This window comes from Belonocnema kinseyi, chromosome 7, assembly GCF_010883055.1.
Source record: "Belonocnema kinseyi isolate 2016_QV_RU_SX_M_011 chromosome 7, B_treatae_v1, whole genome shotgun sequence".
Classification (NCBI taxonomy): domain Eukaryota; kingdom Metazoa; phylum Arthropoda; class Insecta; order Hymenoptera; family Cynipidae; genus Belonocnema; species Belonocnema kinseyi.
Window position 1 is genome coordinate 136,744,012 of NC_046663.1, and position 19,808 is coordinate 136,763,819.

Below are 19,808 nucleotides of genomic sequence, written 5' to 3' on the forward strand. Positions count from 1 at the left end.
TCAGTTTTTCCAATTTGTCGGACACTTTTCCTGTCGAACCACGATTTGGGAAGTCATCAACATTTTTGGTCTCTTTATACCGCTTTACCCACTTGCTAACGATGATTTTCCCATGTACTTTGCAGCTTGATTGTGAGACAATTTGGGACTTTTTGGGTGGGAAAAAAGGAACACAGCCTCGAAGCGCGAAGCGTATACGGAACTCATTTTTTGTAACGTGGTAACAAGATGAGAATTGAAACCAAACTGAATGTTAAATCAAAAAGCATGAAAGAGGGAGCTCTTCTTAATATTTTGACACCAAAATCATGTCGATACACCTTACCGACTGCGAGTAAAGCCACCCACGCTTTAACTTGACAGACTGTAAAAAATTCAGAAAGTCGTCATTTTTAACGATCTGATCTTTTCAAGTTTCTTGGATTTATATTTTGTACATAAGAAAATTTTTTTATACTGCGAAAAATTGTTTATATAGCTCCTAGACTTTTCTTATTTTCAAGTATATAGATTTGACATAAGTTGAGAGATTGCAAGAAATTCACAAAGGTATCGAAATATTTAACGAATTGAATAAACATTTTAAACATTTTAAATGATTGCAAAGTTGTTTATAATATTTGATGAAATTTCGAATATTCCACTAATTTCAAAAAATTTCGGGATGATAGTTGTACGAAAATTTCAAAGAATTCATTAAGTTTTCAAGATATTTAAAAAAATTCAACAAATCTGTCAAAGCTTTGTAAATTTTTTTAAATATTCCAGAAGATCTCACACCATTTGGAAGATTTTACATAATTCAAAAGCTTTTAAGAAATTTACAAAGAATTCAAACTATTTAAAGGATTGCACAAAAATTCCAAAGATTTTCATATTTTCAAATTAATATAATAGATTTCATAAAGATTTCACAAAGATTTCAAAAAATTCAAAAGATTTATGACATATTTCTAAAATTGTCTCAAAGATTTAAAAAATTTCCAAAAAATACAAAAGATCTCACACAAATTTCAAAAACTAACATAGATTTTGCATACTTGAATTATTTCGGTTGCAGATTTTCTTTCCAATGCATACATATGTATGTTCTAAACGTTTTTACCAATCAAAAAATATCGTTTAAAAAACAAAGTGGCCTGTAACGAAGCGTCTTTTGTCCTGAGCTAAGGCGTTTCCGATGTATAACATTTTTTATTCTTATACATGAATATACACATATACGTACATGAATTTCGAAGGGGTGAATTATAAAATCAATTGCCTTCTCAACATATGAATTTATATTAGTCTTATTACTGACATACATACCACTTATTACTTATTATACATTAACATTTCATGAAATTAAAAAAATATGTAGTAGTCAAAGTAATTTAAGAAAATAAGACCTTTCGATTTTTTAGATGTTCTGCAAAATGTTTTTTTTTTTATTTACTATCCGCATTTCTCGGAAAACCCGAGGCGAGAAACGAGGAAAGACACCACGAGATGTGAAATACCAAGACAGTAGGTATGTCTCGTCTCGTTCCTCGGGATATCTCGCTCGGCGGCAACACTCGATTATGGAAACGCGAGTCAGTCTTGATCAGCCCTGTATCAGGTATTTTTGAATAAAATTGTTTTGAAATGTATTATATAATTGGTCTTTGGTTTTCCGCTCCAAGAATCCTTTCTGTTACTACAAATTAGTGATTTAAATTTTAGTTTATACTCTTTTTTTTTTATTTAAGCTTGTACTCCAACAATACAGTACACTTACGTGGATTAGCATATCAAGTATCGCTATTCCATCGACTAAAAAACGATTTCACTACCCTAGTCAATAAGCGAAAAACCAAAATCTTGTCCACAATAATTCGAATATCTATGAGAACCAAAGGAATTACTGATATCTTTTTACCTTTTTAAGTTTCAGAAGAAAGTCTGGCTCAGAAAGTGTGCTTACTCCTCATTGAATTGTACATCGCAACAGCACAATCAGATGCTGCCTTAACGTTAGTTAATTACATCGAGAGGCAATTCTCGGTTTCAGATTTGCCGAAAATATCGTCGACCGATAAAGAAGGATTAATTAAGCCTGCGAGAGAAGAAAAAGAAATAAAAACAGATAGTTCTGATATTGCAACTGATGCTTTTCGAATGAGACTAGCTAAATGTAAAATAAGAATATACCTCATAACACATCAATTAAAATTATGCAAAAAGGAATGGAAAGCATTCACGTCTATGGGAACCAATATGGTAAGGTTCTAATTTTTAAATTCAACAATATTTACCTCTCATAATATCACAAACACCTTTTAAGTATTATTAGTTTTACAGAATCTTGCCAATATCTATTTGGCTGCCAATGTTGAATATCTGCGCGGAAAGTGTAAAAAGGCAATCACGCTTTTAAATGCATTTACTACTGAACAACGAGAATTCAAGTAACTTATTTAATTCTTGAATATTTTTTCTCTTGTATGGTCTATTTAGTTCCAGAAGAATATAAGCCACAGGAAATGTCGAGCCGTTTTGAGCTACACGAAAGTTTCGAGCAGCTTGAAACTTTTAATTGTCTGAAACATTCATTTTTGACAAAGTAATATTGTGTTAACAAAATCTGCATGGTATTCAATACTACGGGGTTGTTTGGTTGCTGATAAGGAAAGCAAGATGGAAATGTTTTATCAAGATTTCGACATCATTTTATTGAAATGACGCCATACGTATATTAAGTCATCGGGTTTTCGCAAATTGTTAACCTCCCGCCCCTTCTTCTAGGAGGGAAAAAAGCAGGGAAGTCGGTATCCCCTTCCTTCTGAGGTCCCTATTGTTGTGACATGGATACTACTTTTTTTACTCTTTTTATACAGTAGGCTACAATATTTTCGCCTACATATTTGATAAAATCTTATTCTTACTATTTACAGTTATTTACAACTATTTACAGAAAATTTTATGTCTAGATCCTTAATTCTGTTTCTTAAGATAACGTAATTTGGGACGTGTTAGCGAACGAGTTAGCGAGCGCTCGAAAACGATAGTGTAAGCGAGAGAAAGAGAGAACTCAACCACATCTGATTCTAATTATGCTTTTAAATGACCATTATTTAGAAATCTTGACACTTCCAATCTAAGCAACTTCCGTTTCCTTTTTCTTTCACTTTTCTTGTAACTCCATTTTGCTAGTTTTCACATGCATTCCTTCCCATACGTGCTCCTATGTTTTCTTATCCCATTCATATAATCTCGTCGACTTTCTCTCTCCTCGTCCCTTTCTATATACTTCGGTACTCCTTCCTTTTTTATCATCTTATATCATTTTTTATATTTTTATTTCTCAATCATCCCCCATTTTTCTACTAATTGTCTTCCTCTCTCCGTTTGTTTCATTTCGTTATAATTTACTTCAGTTTCGACTTCTATATCTCTAGCATTAAAGAACTTCCTCCTTTCTTCTTCCCATCTCGTTAATTCTATCGCCCTCCCTCTCCCACCCTCAGATTCATCTCAAATTGCTATGCCCTCTTTCCCGCTCTAGTACTTAATTTATGCCTTGGAACTTCTTATCTCACCATATATCCCGGCATCCTCTAGTCGACCCCTTCTGTCCACCATATATACGTTTCTTGGAAACTCACAATCTCTTTCCTTTCTTTCCATCTCCATATTTCTGCTTCATAACCTAATACAGGCTATACTAGCTTATCAAATAACCACATTCTCCTTCTCTAATTTTTCTTAACCTTCATTTTCCTATTCCCGATCTCATTTGATTTGACTTGCTGTTTTTTTATCAGTTCGGTGGTTATGTGCGATCTATGATCTCCATTGGTTTTCAAGTTATATCCCAAATATATAAACTCTTTTACTTCTTCTAACTTTATTTCCATCAATTCCCTCGCCCATTCTTTCTCTCAAGCCTCTCCTTTTCTAAACCTTCTTATCTTTGTCTCTTCTACATTTAAATTCAACTTTTTCTCATCTAAGTATTTTTCTAATCGGGTAATTAAGCCCCACATCCTTTCTTCATCCTCTGCCATCAACACTATATCATCTGCGTATGCCAGTGTATATATCTTTTCGATTTTTATCATAACTCGTCCCCACACTTTTCTCCTCATTTCTTCTTCTAAGCATGATATTAATATATTAATTAAAATCGGGATCAGAGGACATCCTTGCCTTACTCCTCTCACCGATACTCTCTTTATTAATCACTCTCTTGTCCCCTTTTTCACCATAACTTTTTCTATTTCGCCTCGGTCTAATCAGTCAGATGCTGCCTTTAAGTCCACCAACATTACTATCATTGCACCTTTTTCTCTTTTAATCCTCTTATTTACTCGATAGTTTAGTACGTATAGGTTATTCATCACTCCCATTCCTTTTCTAAATCCTGTCTGATTCGGTGGTTCTTTTTTTCCTATACTTCCTTCCTTAGCCTTTTCGATAAAACAATCAACCCTCTCCTCTCCATACTCTATTGCACATTATCCCTGCCCATTCTTTTAATTCTGCGCCCCTCCCCCCCCCCCTATTTACAAACTTTATTTGGAATCTCATCTATACCAGATGCCTTTCCATCATTAATTACTCCTATCACCTTGAATATTTCTTCCTTATGTACTTTTTCTCATACCTTTCTCTAACATATTTTCCTCCTTTCCTAACTTTTCTCTCTACTGCAACTAGCAAATCCATAAAAAAAATTTTCCATTCTGCTATTTCAATATCCTGGTTTACTTTTTTTCTTCCTTTTCTCTATTTACTACCTTCTAGTCCTTTTTTCCGTTCTAGCCTTCTCAATCTCTTCCTCCAACTTTGTATTATGTTCCTCATGATTTTAATCACACAACTCAGTACACTCTTTTTTTCCTATATTCTTCTCTACTACTAGGCAGTCTGATAAGTCCTTGAAAAATGAAACACGGAGACGTTTTTTTGGCCAAAGTCGGTTTTATTTTTCAACATACTCTCCTTTTAGGTCGATACAGCGAGTCCAACGATTTTATAACTTTTTGATACCGTCCGAAAAGTACTCGATCGGAAGGTCTCCAAAATACGCCTCAGTTTCAGCTATGAGCTCATTTGAGTAAAAACGCTTACCGGTGAGCCATCTCTTCAGGTTAGGGTACAAGTAATAGTCGCTGGGGGCCAGGTCTGGTGAATACGGTGGCTGAGGAACCAATTCGAAGCCGATTTCATGCAGTTTTGCTTGTCCAACTAAGCATGAATGAACAGGCGCATTGTCGTGATGATAAAGCGGTTTTTCCTTCTTCAAATGCGGTTGTTTTTCGGCGATTTCGATTTTCAATCGGTCCAATAATGATGAATAGTATGCCCCGGTTATGGTTTTACCTTTTTCAAGATAGTCCACGAATATTATGCCATTTGCATCCCAAAATACGGAGGCCATAACCTTTCCGACCCATTGTTGTGTTGTTGGACGCTTCGGAGCACTTTGGCCCGGTGGAACCCACTGTTTTGCCTGTTGCGTTGACTCAGGAGTGTAGTAGTGGATCCAGGTTTCATCCATGGTTATGAATCGGCGCAAAAACTCGGTCGGCTTACGCGAAAATAATGCCAAATTCTGCTGGGAAGTTGTCACACGAATTCGTTTTTGGTGCACTGTGAGCAAACGCGGCACCCATCGCGCGCAGAGCTTCTTCATGCCCAAAACTGAATGCACGATATTGCCCACACGTTCCAATGATATGCCTACAGCATTAACTACCCCTCTCAATTTCCCTTTGGGATCATTCAACATCATATCATAGATTTTTTCGACATTTTCTTTGTAGTGACCTCTTTTGGGCGCCCAGATCGTTCAGCATCAACTGTGCTCGTACGGCCGCAACGAAACTCGGTAAACCACTTACGAATCGTTCCAATCGACGGTGCAGAGTCCGGGTAATACTTATCCAGCTTGGCCTTGGTCTCGGATATCGTTTTCTTGCGAAGATAGTAGTGTTTGATCAAAACTCGAAACTCAGACTTTTCCATATTAAAAAAAAACTCGGAAGTTAGTCGCTTCTCAGTGCTGTAACTTGTAAATGCGTAAACATAAATGGCTGAAGTTTTGACAGGGGTCATTTGAAGGATCAAGCTCGATGAAAATGGTTCACATTAGTGAATACTAATGCCATCTCTTAGAATTTTCAGGTACTTATCAGACTGCCTAGTACATTGTTTTTTGCTAAATTTTCTTAATACCTTTCTAAATTTGTTCTCTTTACAATCCTCATCCCGTTCACTCATAGTCCCTCCTTTACTAACTTCTTTTTTGCTTGGACACTCTAATCCTCTTTTTCTTTCTTCTATCACTTTTTCTATCTCCTCGAACACATTTCCTTCTCCCGTTTTGATATTTCTGACCTTTTCTTTAAACTGTTCTTTGCCTTCCATTGACCAATCCAATCTATAGAATCCCCTACCTCTAGTTTCTTGACATTCGTTTTTACCTCATCATCCGCTTTCACATAAACCTATTACCATTTCCCTTTTTCCTCCTGAGTGTGCATAATCCTCTTCCTCCTCGCCCACTATATCTCCATTTAGAATCAACCATCCCAACTCTTCCAAGCTAACGATTCCTTTCCCACCCTATTTTATACCTTTTATTTGGATTTTCTTCCTCTATCTCCTCCCCATTACCCTCCTCCTCTATCTCATGTTCTCGCATTGAAATCCCCACCTATTATAGGCCTAATTACTTCTTTATTTGCTTCCATAATTTCTCATCTCCTCTGCTTTCTCCTACATATCACCTTAGCCATAAACCTCTACTATATTCCACTTCTCCTCTCCCGTATTTATCCATTCTACAATTAATCCTTATTATTGTTCTTTCATTTCTTCTTTTAAATTCTCTGTTATACATTCATTCCTTATTCACGTCACCATCCCTCTCATTGTTATGCCTTTTTATTCTTGCTCTTTGTATTTTAAACCTGCCATTTATAACCTCTTGGTAACCTTCCTCTTGCTCTTTCCCATTCCTTTTTATCTAGCCTCGTTTCCACCTTTACTACTTCATCCTACTGGGTCAAAAGACCCTGCACAGAATGCATGGGAACATATCTTTTGATGGATTTGGTCATAACTTGGTAATTTTGTAGGTTACAAAGGCCCTATGAAATATCAACTGCGACACTCACTGTTTCGGTGCAGCAACGGTGATAATATAAGGCTATTATCAAGTGCAGTGATTCCAATCATAACAATCGCCCTCTTCTCGCAACGGCCGAACGCTAAGCGCTCTATATTTTGACTAAACTGCAACATTCACAATTTAAGGGAAGTCAGAGTGCTTAAATAAGGTTATAATCATGTACGAATGTGTCAATATATATCGTCCTCTTCTTGCAATGGTCGAAAGCTAAGTCCTAAATATTTTTAATCGACCACGACAATCACGTTTTCAGGGCAGAAAGGAGTCTCAAATAAGGTCAGTATCGAGTTTCATTGTTCGAATCATATATATCGCCCACTTCTCACAATGTTTGAAATTGAAGGGCTCAGTATTTCGAATTAACTGCAACACTCGCTATGTCAGGGCAGCATCGGTGTTGAAATAAGCTCAAGATCAACTGCGACTGTTTTTAAGAAGAGAGCGGTATATAAATATGATTGGTACAATCTCACTTGACAATGGTCTTATCTTAGAACCGTTGCTGCCCTGAAACTGTGAGTGTTGCAGTTAATTCCAAATATTAAGGGCATCTTGTTCGGCCGTTGAGAGAAGCGGGTGATTTATATGATTCGCATTACCACCAATGAAACTGCGCTCACTTTTCAATTGTTCGCGTGTATTGATTACTGAAAAGTTTTTGATTCGACCTGTCATAGACTTATCATCTATTTGTTCTGAGTTTTTCCTGTTAATGCATCCTGAGGTGCATATAGAGATAAATGCCGCTTTGGAAATACAAATTTACTATCTCATCTTTAAAGAATCGTGTGACAACTAACGTCACCTTTGCCTCACATTATTGCCACTATCTCTCGCATTTTAAAATTCTAAGGGTATTTTTGCGGCAAATCTGGAAATAGAATGTATAAGGTTATTCATGTATTTTAAAATGTTACATTGATAATCTTAAGATCAATACGAAAAGTAAGAAGCAAGTATACCTAGCCCTAGGGTTTGAATCAGCGCGTCGGTAAGATAGAACTTCTACGATTCAAAATAGTGGAGGCGCTTCGTTTAAACAACGAACAGCTACGGTTATTATCATGCGCAAACGGAGCAGTTCCACGTATGAAATGCTCACATTCAAGCATAAAACGGCGCTAATACAGGCAAAGCGAAACCCGACCCGTTCAATGTTTTCATACGCGAAATATTGGCGCCTGAATAGCAGTGCGTCGATATGGATATAGTCGCTGTGCTTCGTTTCGTTCGGCTCTGCTGGTTCGAATGACGGCGAACGGCGTGGATTCAACGAATCTGTATTCTTTTATTCCAATATCAAATCTCGCGTGCTCTCAAATTTAAATGTTGCAGGTAAATAATTAAAGTAACAGACATCGTTCATACAATGAAGTGCGAGAGTTGAGAATGATGAACGGTGAAAGTTACGATAATACTGTATTGAGATAGTTGCAGATATAAAACACTATCTGATCAATCAAGGAACGCCAGCTGATCGACTGAAGATTTAGATTTTTCGTAATGCTAAATGCCAGCCGATTGTTAATCTAACCTGTTATGTCCTGCATTTTCGGGTTGCGCAAAACTGCATTTTGCGGTAAAATATAAAAAACCTGCGTCTAAATTTTTGAAAGTAAAATTCATTTATTTTTAAAAATAACAATTTTGAGCTTGCACATTTGATCTGCTGAGGTCATTTTTATAGCAAAATATTACTACATGGCAAATCTCCATTTAATTGTATCGACTCATCGTAAAAACATGTTATAAACGTTCCTTAAACCACAATTATTATCACAAACAAATCAATTTAATTTTTACAAAAATTGTTATGTTGAAAAAATCGTCTTTTTGTGATTATTATTTTTTTTGTATCATTATTAGTTACAAATGGAGATTTGACGACCTGGGTGCGCGGGAACGTGCATCAGGTCCTTGAAACGTCATCTACGAGAACTCTTGTAAAGTTTAAACTTTGTCAATAACCAAAACAACTACAAATGGTGAGACGACGACCCGGGGACGCGGGATCGTGAACCAGGTAGTTTAACACGTATTCTACAGGAACTTTTTCAAAATTAAAATTTTTCTAACACCCAAAATAACTCTCAATGGTGAGTCGACCACCCGGTTGCGCCTGATTGTGCACCAGGTCATTTAGAAGGTCATCTACGAGAATTTTTTGAGAATTTAAATTTTGTCCATAACCAAAACTACTAAAAATGGTAAGACGACGACCTGGGTGCGCAGGATCGTGCACTAGGTAGTTAAATACGTATTCTACGAGAACTCTTTAAATTTTGAATTTCGCCCATAACCAAAACAGTCAACAATGGTGACTTGCCGAGTCGGATGTGCAGGATCGTGTACCAGGTTCTTTCAAACGTCATCTACGAGAACTTTTTTGAAATTTAAATTTGGTCAATAATTAAAACAATTACAAAAGGTGAGTCGACGACCCAACTGCGCAGGATCGTACACCATTCATGATGTGTTAAAAATATTTCTCATGAACGTCTGCAATGGTTATCTTTTTTAAAAGTGTATACATTGTGTTAATATTTATCTGATTGAAATGTAAAATAAAACTACCTTTTTAATTTTATATTGTTATATAGGTAAATAAAAAATCTATAAGCATATTTATGAATATAATTATTTCTTTTTACTTATCATGAATTGATGTATGAGACAGCTCGCAAGTTTATGCGCGCCTAGAGCGTGCGACTGTTATTTCTCGCGCTTTACGCTCGATGATGTATTCTTCTCGCGTTTCGCGCTCGATTGTTCATTAATCTCGCGCTCGGTCTATATTTTCGCACATTCTTGCGAAAACCTTTTAAAATTAAGATTCAAAACATCCACCACTGTAATTTTGTGATTGTAAATTCTCTTTTGTTAAAAGAGCTTAGCTCGAAAGTTTGACCACGCCTACAATGCGCGACTGATGGACCTCGCACACCGCGTTTGATCTTTGCATTTCGTTCGCATTCGTGCACAGACCAAAATAATCAAAGGTTGACGGATCGTTATCTGTAATTTCTTGATTGTGAACTCTCTTTTGTTAAAGTGCTTTCGGTTTGAACGAATACCTTCTCATCACGTATCTCGTGCTTCGCACTCGGTTTGGCCAAAATATCAATTTTTATATATTACACACAAAACTTTTATATCAAATATAATACATTTTTCATGTAACTCTGTCTAAGATTAATTATTTAGATTTCGCAAAATAAAGCACATATTGTATTTATCATGATTATTTTAATACTTTTTTCTTATTTTGCTTTAAATTATATTCTAAGCTGCGCTAAAACATGTATTATTTCAATATATTTATACTAGTACAATTTATAATACGCATACAAATTTAATCATACTAATTCTTATTTCCCAGGTCGTCGACTCACCATTGAGAGTTATTTTGCGTGTCGGAAAAATTTGAATTTTGAAAAAGTTCTTGTAGAACACGTCTTAAACTACCTGATGCACGATCCCGTGAACCCGGGTCGTCGTCTCACCATTTTTAGTTGTTTTTGTTATGGACAAAATTTAAATTTCCAAAAAGTTCTCGTAGATGACCTTCTAAATGATCTGGTGCGCGATCCGGCCCACCTGGGTCATCGACTCACCTTTTGTAATTGCTTTGGTTATTAACAAAATTTAAATTTTTAAAAAGTTTTCGTAGATGATGTTTAAAAGGACTTGGTGCACGATCAGGCGCAACCGGGTGGTCGACTCACCATTGAGAGTTATTTTGGGTGTTGGAAAAATTTGAATTTTGAAAAAGTTCCTGTAGAATACGTGTTCAGCTACCTGGTTCACGATCCTGCGTACCCGGGTCGTCGTCTCACCATTTGTAGTTGTTTTAGTTATTGACAAAATTTAAACTTTACAAACTTCTCGTAAATGACGTTTCAAGGTCCTGGTGCACGATGCCGCGCACCCGGGTCGTCAAATCTCCATTTGTAACTAATAATGATACAAAAAAAATAATATTCACAAAAAGTCGATTTTTTCAACAAAACAATTTTTGTAAAAATTATTTAAATTGATTTGCTTGTGATAATAGTTTTGGTTTAAGGAACGCTTATAACATGTTTTTACGATGAGTCGATACAATTAAATGGAGATTGGCCTGAAAATTCGAAAACGCAGGACATACCAGGTTAGATTAACAATCGGCTGGCATTTTGCATTACGAAAAATTTAAATCTTCATTCGATCAGCTGGCGTTCCTTGATTGCTCAGATAGTGTTTTATATCTACAACTATCTCAATACAGTATTATCGTAACTTTCACCGTTCATCATTTTCAACTCTCGCACTTTATTGTATGAACGATGTTTGTTACTTTAATTATTTACTTGCAACGTTTAAATTTGAGAGCACGCGAGATTTGATATTTGAATGATTATTGTTTAATTTTTCCCAACACATACTGTCCGGCGCCTTAATTCAGCGCAATGCTCACGCGAAGCTCCTGCGTTAAAGATTCGTTGAATCCTCGCCGTTCGTCATCATTCGAACCAGCAGAGTCGAACGAAGCGAAGCACAGCGACTATATCTATATCGATGCACTGCTATTCAGACCCCGAGATTTCGCGTATGAAAACATTGAACAGGACGGGTTTCGCTTTGCCTGTATTAGCGCCTTTTTATGCTTGAATGCGAGCATTTCATACGTGGAACTGCTCCGTTTGCGCATGATTAGAACCGCAGCTGTTCGTTGTTTAAACGAAGCGCGTCCACTATTTTAAATCGTAGTAGTTCTATCTTACCGACGCGCTGTGATTCAAAATTCTTTACGTACCCGATACAAAAGTTGAACAGTGTATGTTGCGATGCTTTAGAACAGCTTATATTCGACTTATAAATGTTGTGAGTTCTACGTGAAGAACAGCTCCATTTCAATACTTCCTTAACCGATGTAATTCAGTATTACTATAGCGTCGGTTCTATACTTAAACCGATAAAATTACAAATTAAATGAAGAGATTCAGTTCGACTTTTTTATCTACTGAGTTCAAATTTATGCGAAGCGTATTAGTTCAAGGTACTATTGAACTAATATAGTTACATATTTTTTTAATGTGTAGTGACAAGGAAGGGTGTCCCTTGCTGTGCTATGGGTAGGCCTGGCACCTGAGAAGTATAATCTCAGAATGTTGGTAACAACGAAAAGCCGCCGAGATCCAAAAGGATGTGGCACAATAGGCTGTGTAGCTTGAGTGCCAGGGGGGTGCTTCACGGCCGCCGCCTACATTACAACCAACCAACCAACAAACAAAGAAAGTCACTTTCCGATTCCTATCAAAATTTTTTCTTTATTTTTTAACAAAACTGACTAAAAATGAACATTTGCAAAACCTATGAAACTTTTCTTCTGTCACATTTTTTACGAAGGTATAAATAACAAAACACAATTCCTAATAACAAAATATACACTTTTCTATTCCTTTTATTATTTCTCGTACATAACTTGTAACAAAAGCGTTTTTTTGAAAAAGTAAGAATTAAAGAAACCCACAAAAATTTCATGTATAAAAATATACGACCCAGATCTAAATTACAAAAAACATGTTCTAATAAAAAATGTGCCCCTTGTGAGCCTTCTCTGAATTTTGGCTACATAAATTACCACAAAAATCAAGTGAACATTTATTAAGCCTTGCAACATATCTGTTTGGAAAACTCGTTACCAAGATTTAAATAACGAAAAAGATTTTTTAACAAAGAAGTAACCTTTTTTGAATTCTTTCGAAAGTTCTGTTTTCATAGCTTCTAACATAAATAAACATAAAAACTGATCATGTAGTAAACCTAGCAAAAATTTCTTTCTGGCAAAGTATTCACAGAGATTTAAATAGAAAAATGAATTTTCTAAGAACAATACTCACGCCCTTTAATTCCTCTCAGAAAGCTTGCTTTCCTAAACATTTGTCAGCAAGCTTTAACAAACAATAAATTTACACTGAAACCTCGGTTTAATCCCTCTCGGTTTAACCCGCACCTGTCGAGTTCAGCGCGACTTATGGTCTCTAGGGCCGACTCATGTAGGGTCGTACTTTCGGTTTAATCACTCTCGTCATTGATCGCGGTTTAATCGATGCCTGTGGAGTTTAGCACGTACCCCGATTGATACAGGACTTCAGATGTGCTTGAGATTTTATGACTCGGTTTACCCGGAGATTTCCCGCGCTGCCAGGTAAATCGATATTTCAGTGTACTTTTATCAGTTCCTTTAGAATTTCTGCCACACAACTTGTAAAAAAGTTTACAAAAACTAAAAAATTCGAGAAACCAACCACAATCTCCTAATTGAAAATTTTCTAACAAGATGAAAATAACACACCACCTTTGAGTAAAAGCAAAAGTCACACTTTTTAATTTTTTGCAGAGATTCTGTTTTATCACTTGTGACAAAACTAACAACAAAAACTGAATATCAACATACTTTTTGACAAAAAAGCCACCCTAAAAAGATTCCTCAGATAATTTCTATTGCATAACTTCTGAACAAGTAATAAAAGTAACAAAAAATGAAGTTTTGTCAAAATTTTGTATCAAAAGACAATTCTTATGCTGAGATTCTGTTACGTAACTTATGAAGACAACAACCAAAAAAGGAAAACTGAAAATTCGCAAATCCTAGCGAAGCTTGTTTTTTTAATGTTTTTAACAAGATTAAAATAACAAAACACTAACATTTTTTCAACAACATAATTATTCTATTGTACAAAAAATATCAAAATTATTTGATAAAAGATAAAATTTTTTGATAAAATTTGATAAAATTTGATAAAAGATTTGAGGATTCTCAGATTTATAGATGTGGCAAACTGTTTAGTAGAAAATTTTCTCACGAATTGGCTTGTTTGGTTTATTTTTTAGTTTTGTTACGATTGATTTCGCAGAAACTCTTCAAAGAATTGAAAAATGTGAATTTTGTGTTAGAAAATGTGTTCTGTTATTTGAATGTTGGTCACAAGTTTGCCAAAACGAAATTTTTCTAAGCATCAAGAATGTTCAGTTTTTTTCTAATGAGAAGGTATTTCTTTTATGTAAAAAATGGCTTTCGCGGATTCCATCAAATGTCGACGTTTTAAGGCTTCCTAAATCAGAAATAGTACATTACATTTTTAGAGATATATTTTTTTATTGTTAGCCTTGCTGATGAATGTTAGAAGAATTCAAAAGTTTTAAATGTTTGTGTGTTTTGAAATTTACGTTTTTAAAATAAACACCGTAAGCGGTTGCTTAAGCTCGCTTCTTATCAGGGCCCCCAAGCTGGTGTGTATTTCACCGCGACAAAATTTTGAGTAAACATTTCAAAGCCCTGTCGCAGAGACGCTACATTCGCCATGCAAACAAAATTGTCACATAGGTTGATATACATGCTAAATTATAGGACGGGAGAGTTGCGAAACTTTGAATTTGAGAACCACGTATTGGAATTTTTACTTTAACAGCTGTTCCAACTACTCAAATTTCCCAACTACCGCCTTATCGAGCTTCTTTTTTTGATCGTCCTATTGTTCGTAAGTACCTGAGTGTCGTATTTAGACTTGACGTACGTGACTAGCGACGATGGACGGGGATGGAAAAATTCCACGATTCAAGTGTCGCTTTCATCGTACAGAGAATCTCCATCTCAAGCGTTCCTTTTTTTCTCTGGGGATGACCTACCATTACTTTAAAGGACTATTATTATTCAAAACTTTTATTCGGGTGAACCCGGTTATACATCATAGCAACGAACTAAGTCAAGTGACTGATGAGATTAGAATGTTATAAGTCAATCCAATGCGATATTTGAAACCTCCAGCGATGATGTAGGTATACAATTACGAGCGGCCGCGAGCGTTGAAGGTGGCACCTCTGGATGCTCTCTTAGAGCTTCTTTTGTAATAGAGGCGCACCAATTCCTCTTTCACTGTAGTATCCCAATTGATGCTCTCTCACGGTCTTTCTGTCAAGGTGGTTAGCTGCAAATAGCTAGCGCTAGCCAAAGCATCCTCAGCAAGCACAGTTGATGTCCCACTGCTTACCGTTTGTCGCAGATGTTTTTGCTGGCCATCTATTTGATAAGTGAGATCTGCCTGACCATCTCGCAGCTCACCATCGCCACCGTCCCGCATGCTATGGCCCCCAGCTGTGTCTCCGGGGGCGCCCCGATGACCCTCGGGAAGCGACAAGCGTTTCAAAATCTTTAATATACTCTCCCTTTTTCATTTATGGGTTTTGGTGTTCTACTTAGTCCCTCTTCTCTTTGTTATCAGCCTATCTGGCATGTGAAAGCCTATCAGTAGCAGTGCTACCGCCAACATAGCCGCCAAAGTCATGAGAGGAGAGCTCAAACCCTACCGCTACACCAACGCGAAAATACCTTCGGTAGGGTAAAACGGCTATTGAAGAGGGCTATTATTTTATTTATTAAAAACTTTTACTCCGGCGAACCCGTTTATACATCATAACCACGGACTGAGTCGAGTGACTAATGAGATGTAGGATGTTATAAGTCAATCCAATACGATGTTTGAAACCTCCTGCGATGATATAGGTATAAAGTTACGAGCGGTCGCGAGCGTTGGAGGTGACAACAGTCACCTCTACATGCTTTCTTAGAGCTGTCGTGTATCATATGGCCGACATCACAATAGCATGTATAGATGCATGATTCACATTCCTTCATATGATATTTACTGCATGCCTTAACTCGCTATACTAGTGGATCTTGGTTGTATACGTTAACTGCAAATTTCGGTTATCTGGACAAGCAATGTCGATTATGTAAACAGTTCCACCTTTTTTTTCTCGCATCACGATGTCAGGTCGATTGGCCGGGATGTAATCATCCGTTTGGATAGGAACATCCCAATATAAGATGTAATCTTTGCTTTCTAAAACGGGCACTGAAATGTATCTATAGAAAGGCATGTATTCTTTTAAGAGTCCTAGGTTTAGAGCGAGTTGTTGATGTATAATGCCCGATACATCATTATGTCTGTGCGTATATTCTCTCCGAGCCATTACGCGACAGCCATCAATAATGTGCTCGATGCATTCCTTGGAATCTCCCTATAAGCGGCACCGTTCAACCACGTCCTGATGTAACACGTGTTTGTGATAATTCCTGGTGTTGACAACCTTGTCCTGAATCGCAATGACGAATCCTTCCATCTTTGGATACAGAACACCCTTTCTTAGCCAAATATTAGATGCCTCACTATACACTTCATGTTGATTTAACGTTTCGGGGTGCTCGCCGTGGATAGCTTTTTGCCTCCATAATATTTCTAACTCCACTATGGCTTCTGCCTTGAGATTCAAGACCCCACCTGAGGTCAAATTAAAGGGCGTGTAGTCAAGATCCGCTTTACAGATGGTGGTGTAAAGCACAACATTTAGTTTGCTGTTAAAATAGTCCTTCGACTGTGTTACTCGTGACTCATACAGTGTTTTGACATTTACAACGCCCTTACTGCCTATATGTCGAGGTAGAACTACCCTTTCAATCGCTGAATTTTCGTGCTGCATTCGGTGCTTCGTCATTTCTACGCGGACGATTCTGTTTAACTTTTCACGGTCGGTGTTAGACCACTTGATGAGCCCGAAGGAGTATGTGTGGACAGAGATGGCATGTGTTAATTGCCCTGATTTCGGTTGCCGAGTTGAGAAAACTCTTCATAATTAAACTGAGTCTCTTAGTGAAGGCAGTCGTTAGGCTTATCTTAACTATCGTATGCTGAATACCCTTAGATCCAGGAATACCCAGATATTTATATGATTCGCCTGCAGCCATTGCTGCAGTTTCTGGGCTGAACTAGAGTACAGCTTCAGGTCATCCATGTACAGGAGATGGGTCACTTGATGACCATCCTCATTTTCATGAATTCTGAACCCATGAGACATGCTGTTTAGTGTTTTGCTCAAGGAGTTTAACGCTAAACAGAACCCTAGTGCACTGAAGGAGTTTGCTTGAAATGTACCCGTCGTACTGCGTATTCATCTAGTTATCATTGATTTCCATGATCAAAATACTTGATTCTTGTACCCCAGAGCCTCATCCCATGACCTAGAAAGTCTATAATGCGTGGGCAGATTTTGTAAAGTTTTAAGACTTCAAGCAAATAGTCATGCGGCACAAAAGGAAACGCTTGCTTGTAGTCAATGTATGACATGTGTATGTTCCTTTAATGCTTACGAGCTTGAGTCATGGCAACCTCGTCTATAGTGACTAGATCTTTACAGCCTCGTGAGTTTTCACAACATCCTTTTTGTTCTTCTGTAAGGATATTATTCTCATCGCAATGAGAATATACCTTGTCTGCAATGATAGCTGTAAGACATTCATAAATTATTGGAAGACAGGCTATCGTTCGAAATTCAGATGGATTTTGAGCGTCTAGTGTTTTAGGTAACATATACGTAGTACCCTGGAGCGTAAATACGGTCATCAGCCTTGTTTTCTCTAGTTTGAACCACGCAATGTCCAAATTGCATCTGCTCATTTTTTCACAAACATCCGACCAGTATATAGTCATATCTTCTAATTCAGGGACTCCAGTGTCTTGCTGGTTATTTTGCTTTACACTCAGTTCACGATAGAATCTTCTTTCATCTGTCTGAAAGTTTCGATTTTGTTGCCTTCATACACTACTTTTCTTGTAGCGATGCAGTCTGGCAGTAAGAACATCAAGACTCTGACGTTGAGAGTCCATAATCTCATCCAGTATTGCTGGTGTTAATATCTCGATGTGCCGAGGGTGGATGACTTTAGTAACATGGTTCATCAGCTTTCTGGTTCTGTTTCCTTTTTTATATTGAGTTAATCGATTTAATTTTTCACCTTACTTTGCTGACATAAATATCCGACCTGATCTTCCATTGTGGCTGTCGATCCCTTGCTATGACAAAAACAGTATTTGCAGGCCTAGTTTTGCGGCGCGCAGATCATTTGTGATGTTCATTTTGGACAGAGAATGCCTTAGTGTTGGTTCTACATATCCGAACCCTAGTAAAGCATGACCAAAATTCTTTTCACGGTGCTCTTGTTTTTCTGAGATTTCGCTATGCTCATCATGGTTATTAATATCCGGATGTAGTTCTAGTGGATCCTGTATGATTGAAGGGGGTACATGGATCCCTAGCACTCATGTTTTCAGCTTCAACAAGTCTTCGTTATCCACATCTTCCAAGGCGAGTTCATCAATAGGAAGCTGCTGTTCCACTTCCATTTTGATTGCAGCTATTTCAGCAGCCGAAAGCAATCTGTTCACAGATATTGATCGTTTTTGATATGGCAGATTCTGCTCATTTATTTTTGTGGATAGCTCTGGGTATTTAAGTAAGAAGAGTCTATGATCTCTCCTTACGCTTTGTCCACATTTCTCTGCCAAAAAATAAAGGGTAATAAAGGGTTCATATGGTATGTCCATTTTCGTCGCTTTTTTGGTTGCTGAACCTCTGCTTCTGCCTCTGGTTGTATAAGGCTATCCACCTCTGGAGGATGTGGTGCTGTTGGATCATCAGTAGATTGAGGAAGAATATTAATTGCTCTTGTTTGACCGTATAACGCTGCTTCCTCTAATTGGTGTTCATTGCCGTCGTTTTTCCATTCCAAATCAACCTTTTGTTTAATCTCCATTGCTCGGTCTTCTGCCACGTATATATTAGTCCTGATCTCTTTCACCTTAGCGATAAGATCTCTTAGTGCGACTTTCTATATATTAGGATACTTTGCAGCAAATTTCATTCTTAAATTGTATCCTTTTTCCATTTTCGTTTCAAACTTCGCACTTTCGTAATAGAAACGCACCGATTCCTCTTTCATTGTGATATCCCAATTAATGCTTTCCCACAGTATTTCTGTCGAGGTAGTTGGCTGTAAATAGCTAACGCACGCCAAAGCATCCTCAACAGGTACAGTTGATGTTCCACTGCGTACCATTTGTCACAAATATTCTTGATAGCCAGCTGTTTGATTAGTGAGATCTGTCTGACCATCTCGTAGCTCACAATCTCCATTACCCCGCATGCTGTGGTCCTCAGCTGTAGTTCCAGGGGCGCCCCGACGATCCTCGGCAAGCGACAAGCGTTTCAGTATCTTCAATATACATTCCATTATTATTTGGGTTTTGGTGTTCTCCTTAGTCCCTCTCGTCTTCGTTATCAGCCTATTTGGCATGGAAAACTCTGTCAGTAGCAAGGCCAATACCAACATAGCCGTCAAAGTCATGAGAGGAAAGCTGAAGCCCTACCGCGACACCGAATATTATTACACTTATTATTATATTATTTATGTTGTCGCAGGCTTAAGATTGGTACTTCCTAACATGTCGAAGGCATATTATGGTTTAGAGTTGGATTTTATTCGATTATTTTGCACGGAGCTCTCCCGGTATTTATCATCAGTTACGGACGCATTTTTATAATGCAATCAAGTGATCTGATGAGAGCCGTGTGCTCCGACATATTGGACTAAACCTGGGTTTTGCCCCTTCATTGACGGACTGGATTGCAGTCAAGCACACGATGGGGGTACACGATTAATATTATTATTATAATTTTTATTCAAAACTGTTAATCGGGTAAACTGGGTACTACATAATAGCCACGGACAAAGTCAAGTGATTGATGAGATTATGATGTTGTAGGTATA

General features: G+C 37.3%; 1 protein-coding gene across 6 annotated transcripts in view; it reads left to right on the forward strand.

The window, feature by feature from the left end:
• The window catches only part of LOC117176015 (CCR4-NOT transcription complex subunit 10), a 266,901-nt gene that overhangs the window by 136,471 nt on the left and 110,622 nt on the right, over positions 1-19,808 (forward strand). For all 6 annotated transcript variants that reach the window (XM_033365963.1, XM_033365966.1, XM_033365960.1 and 3 more), the window contains 2 exons: positions 1,913-2,244; positions 2,326-2,432. In XM_033365963.1, coding sequence (XP_033221854.1) covers positions 1,913-2,244; positions 2,326-2,432 — 439 coding nt within the window. The remainder of the gene's footprint in view (positions 1-1,912; positions 2,245-2,325; positions 2,433-19,808) is intronic.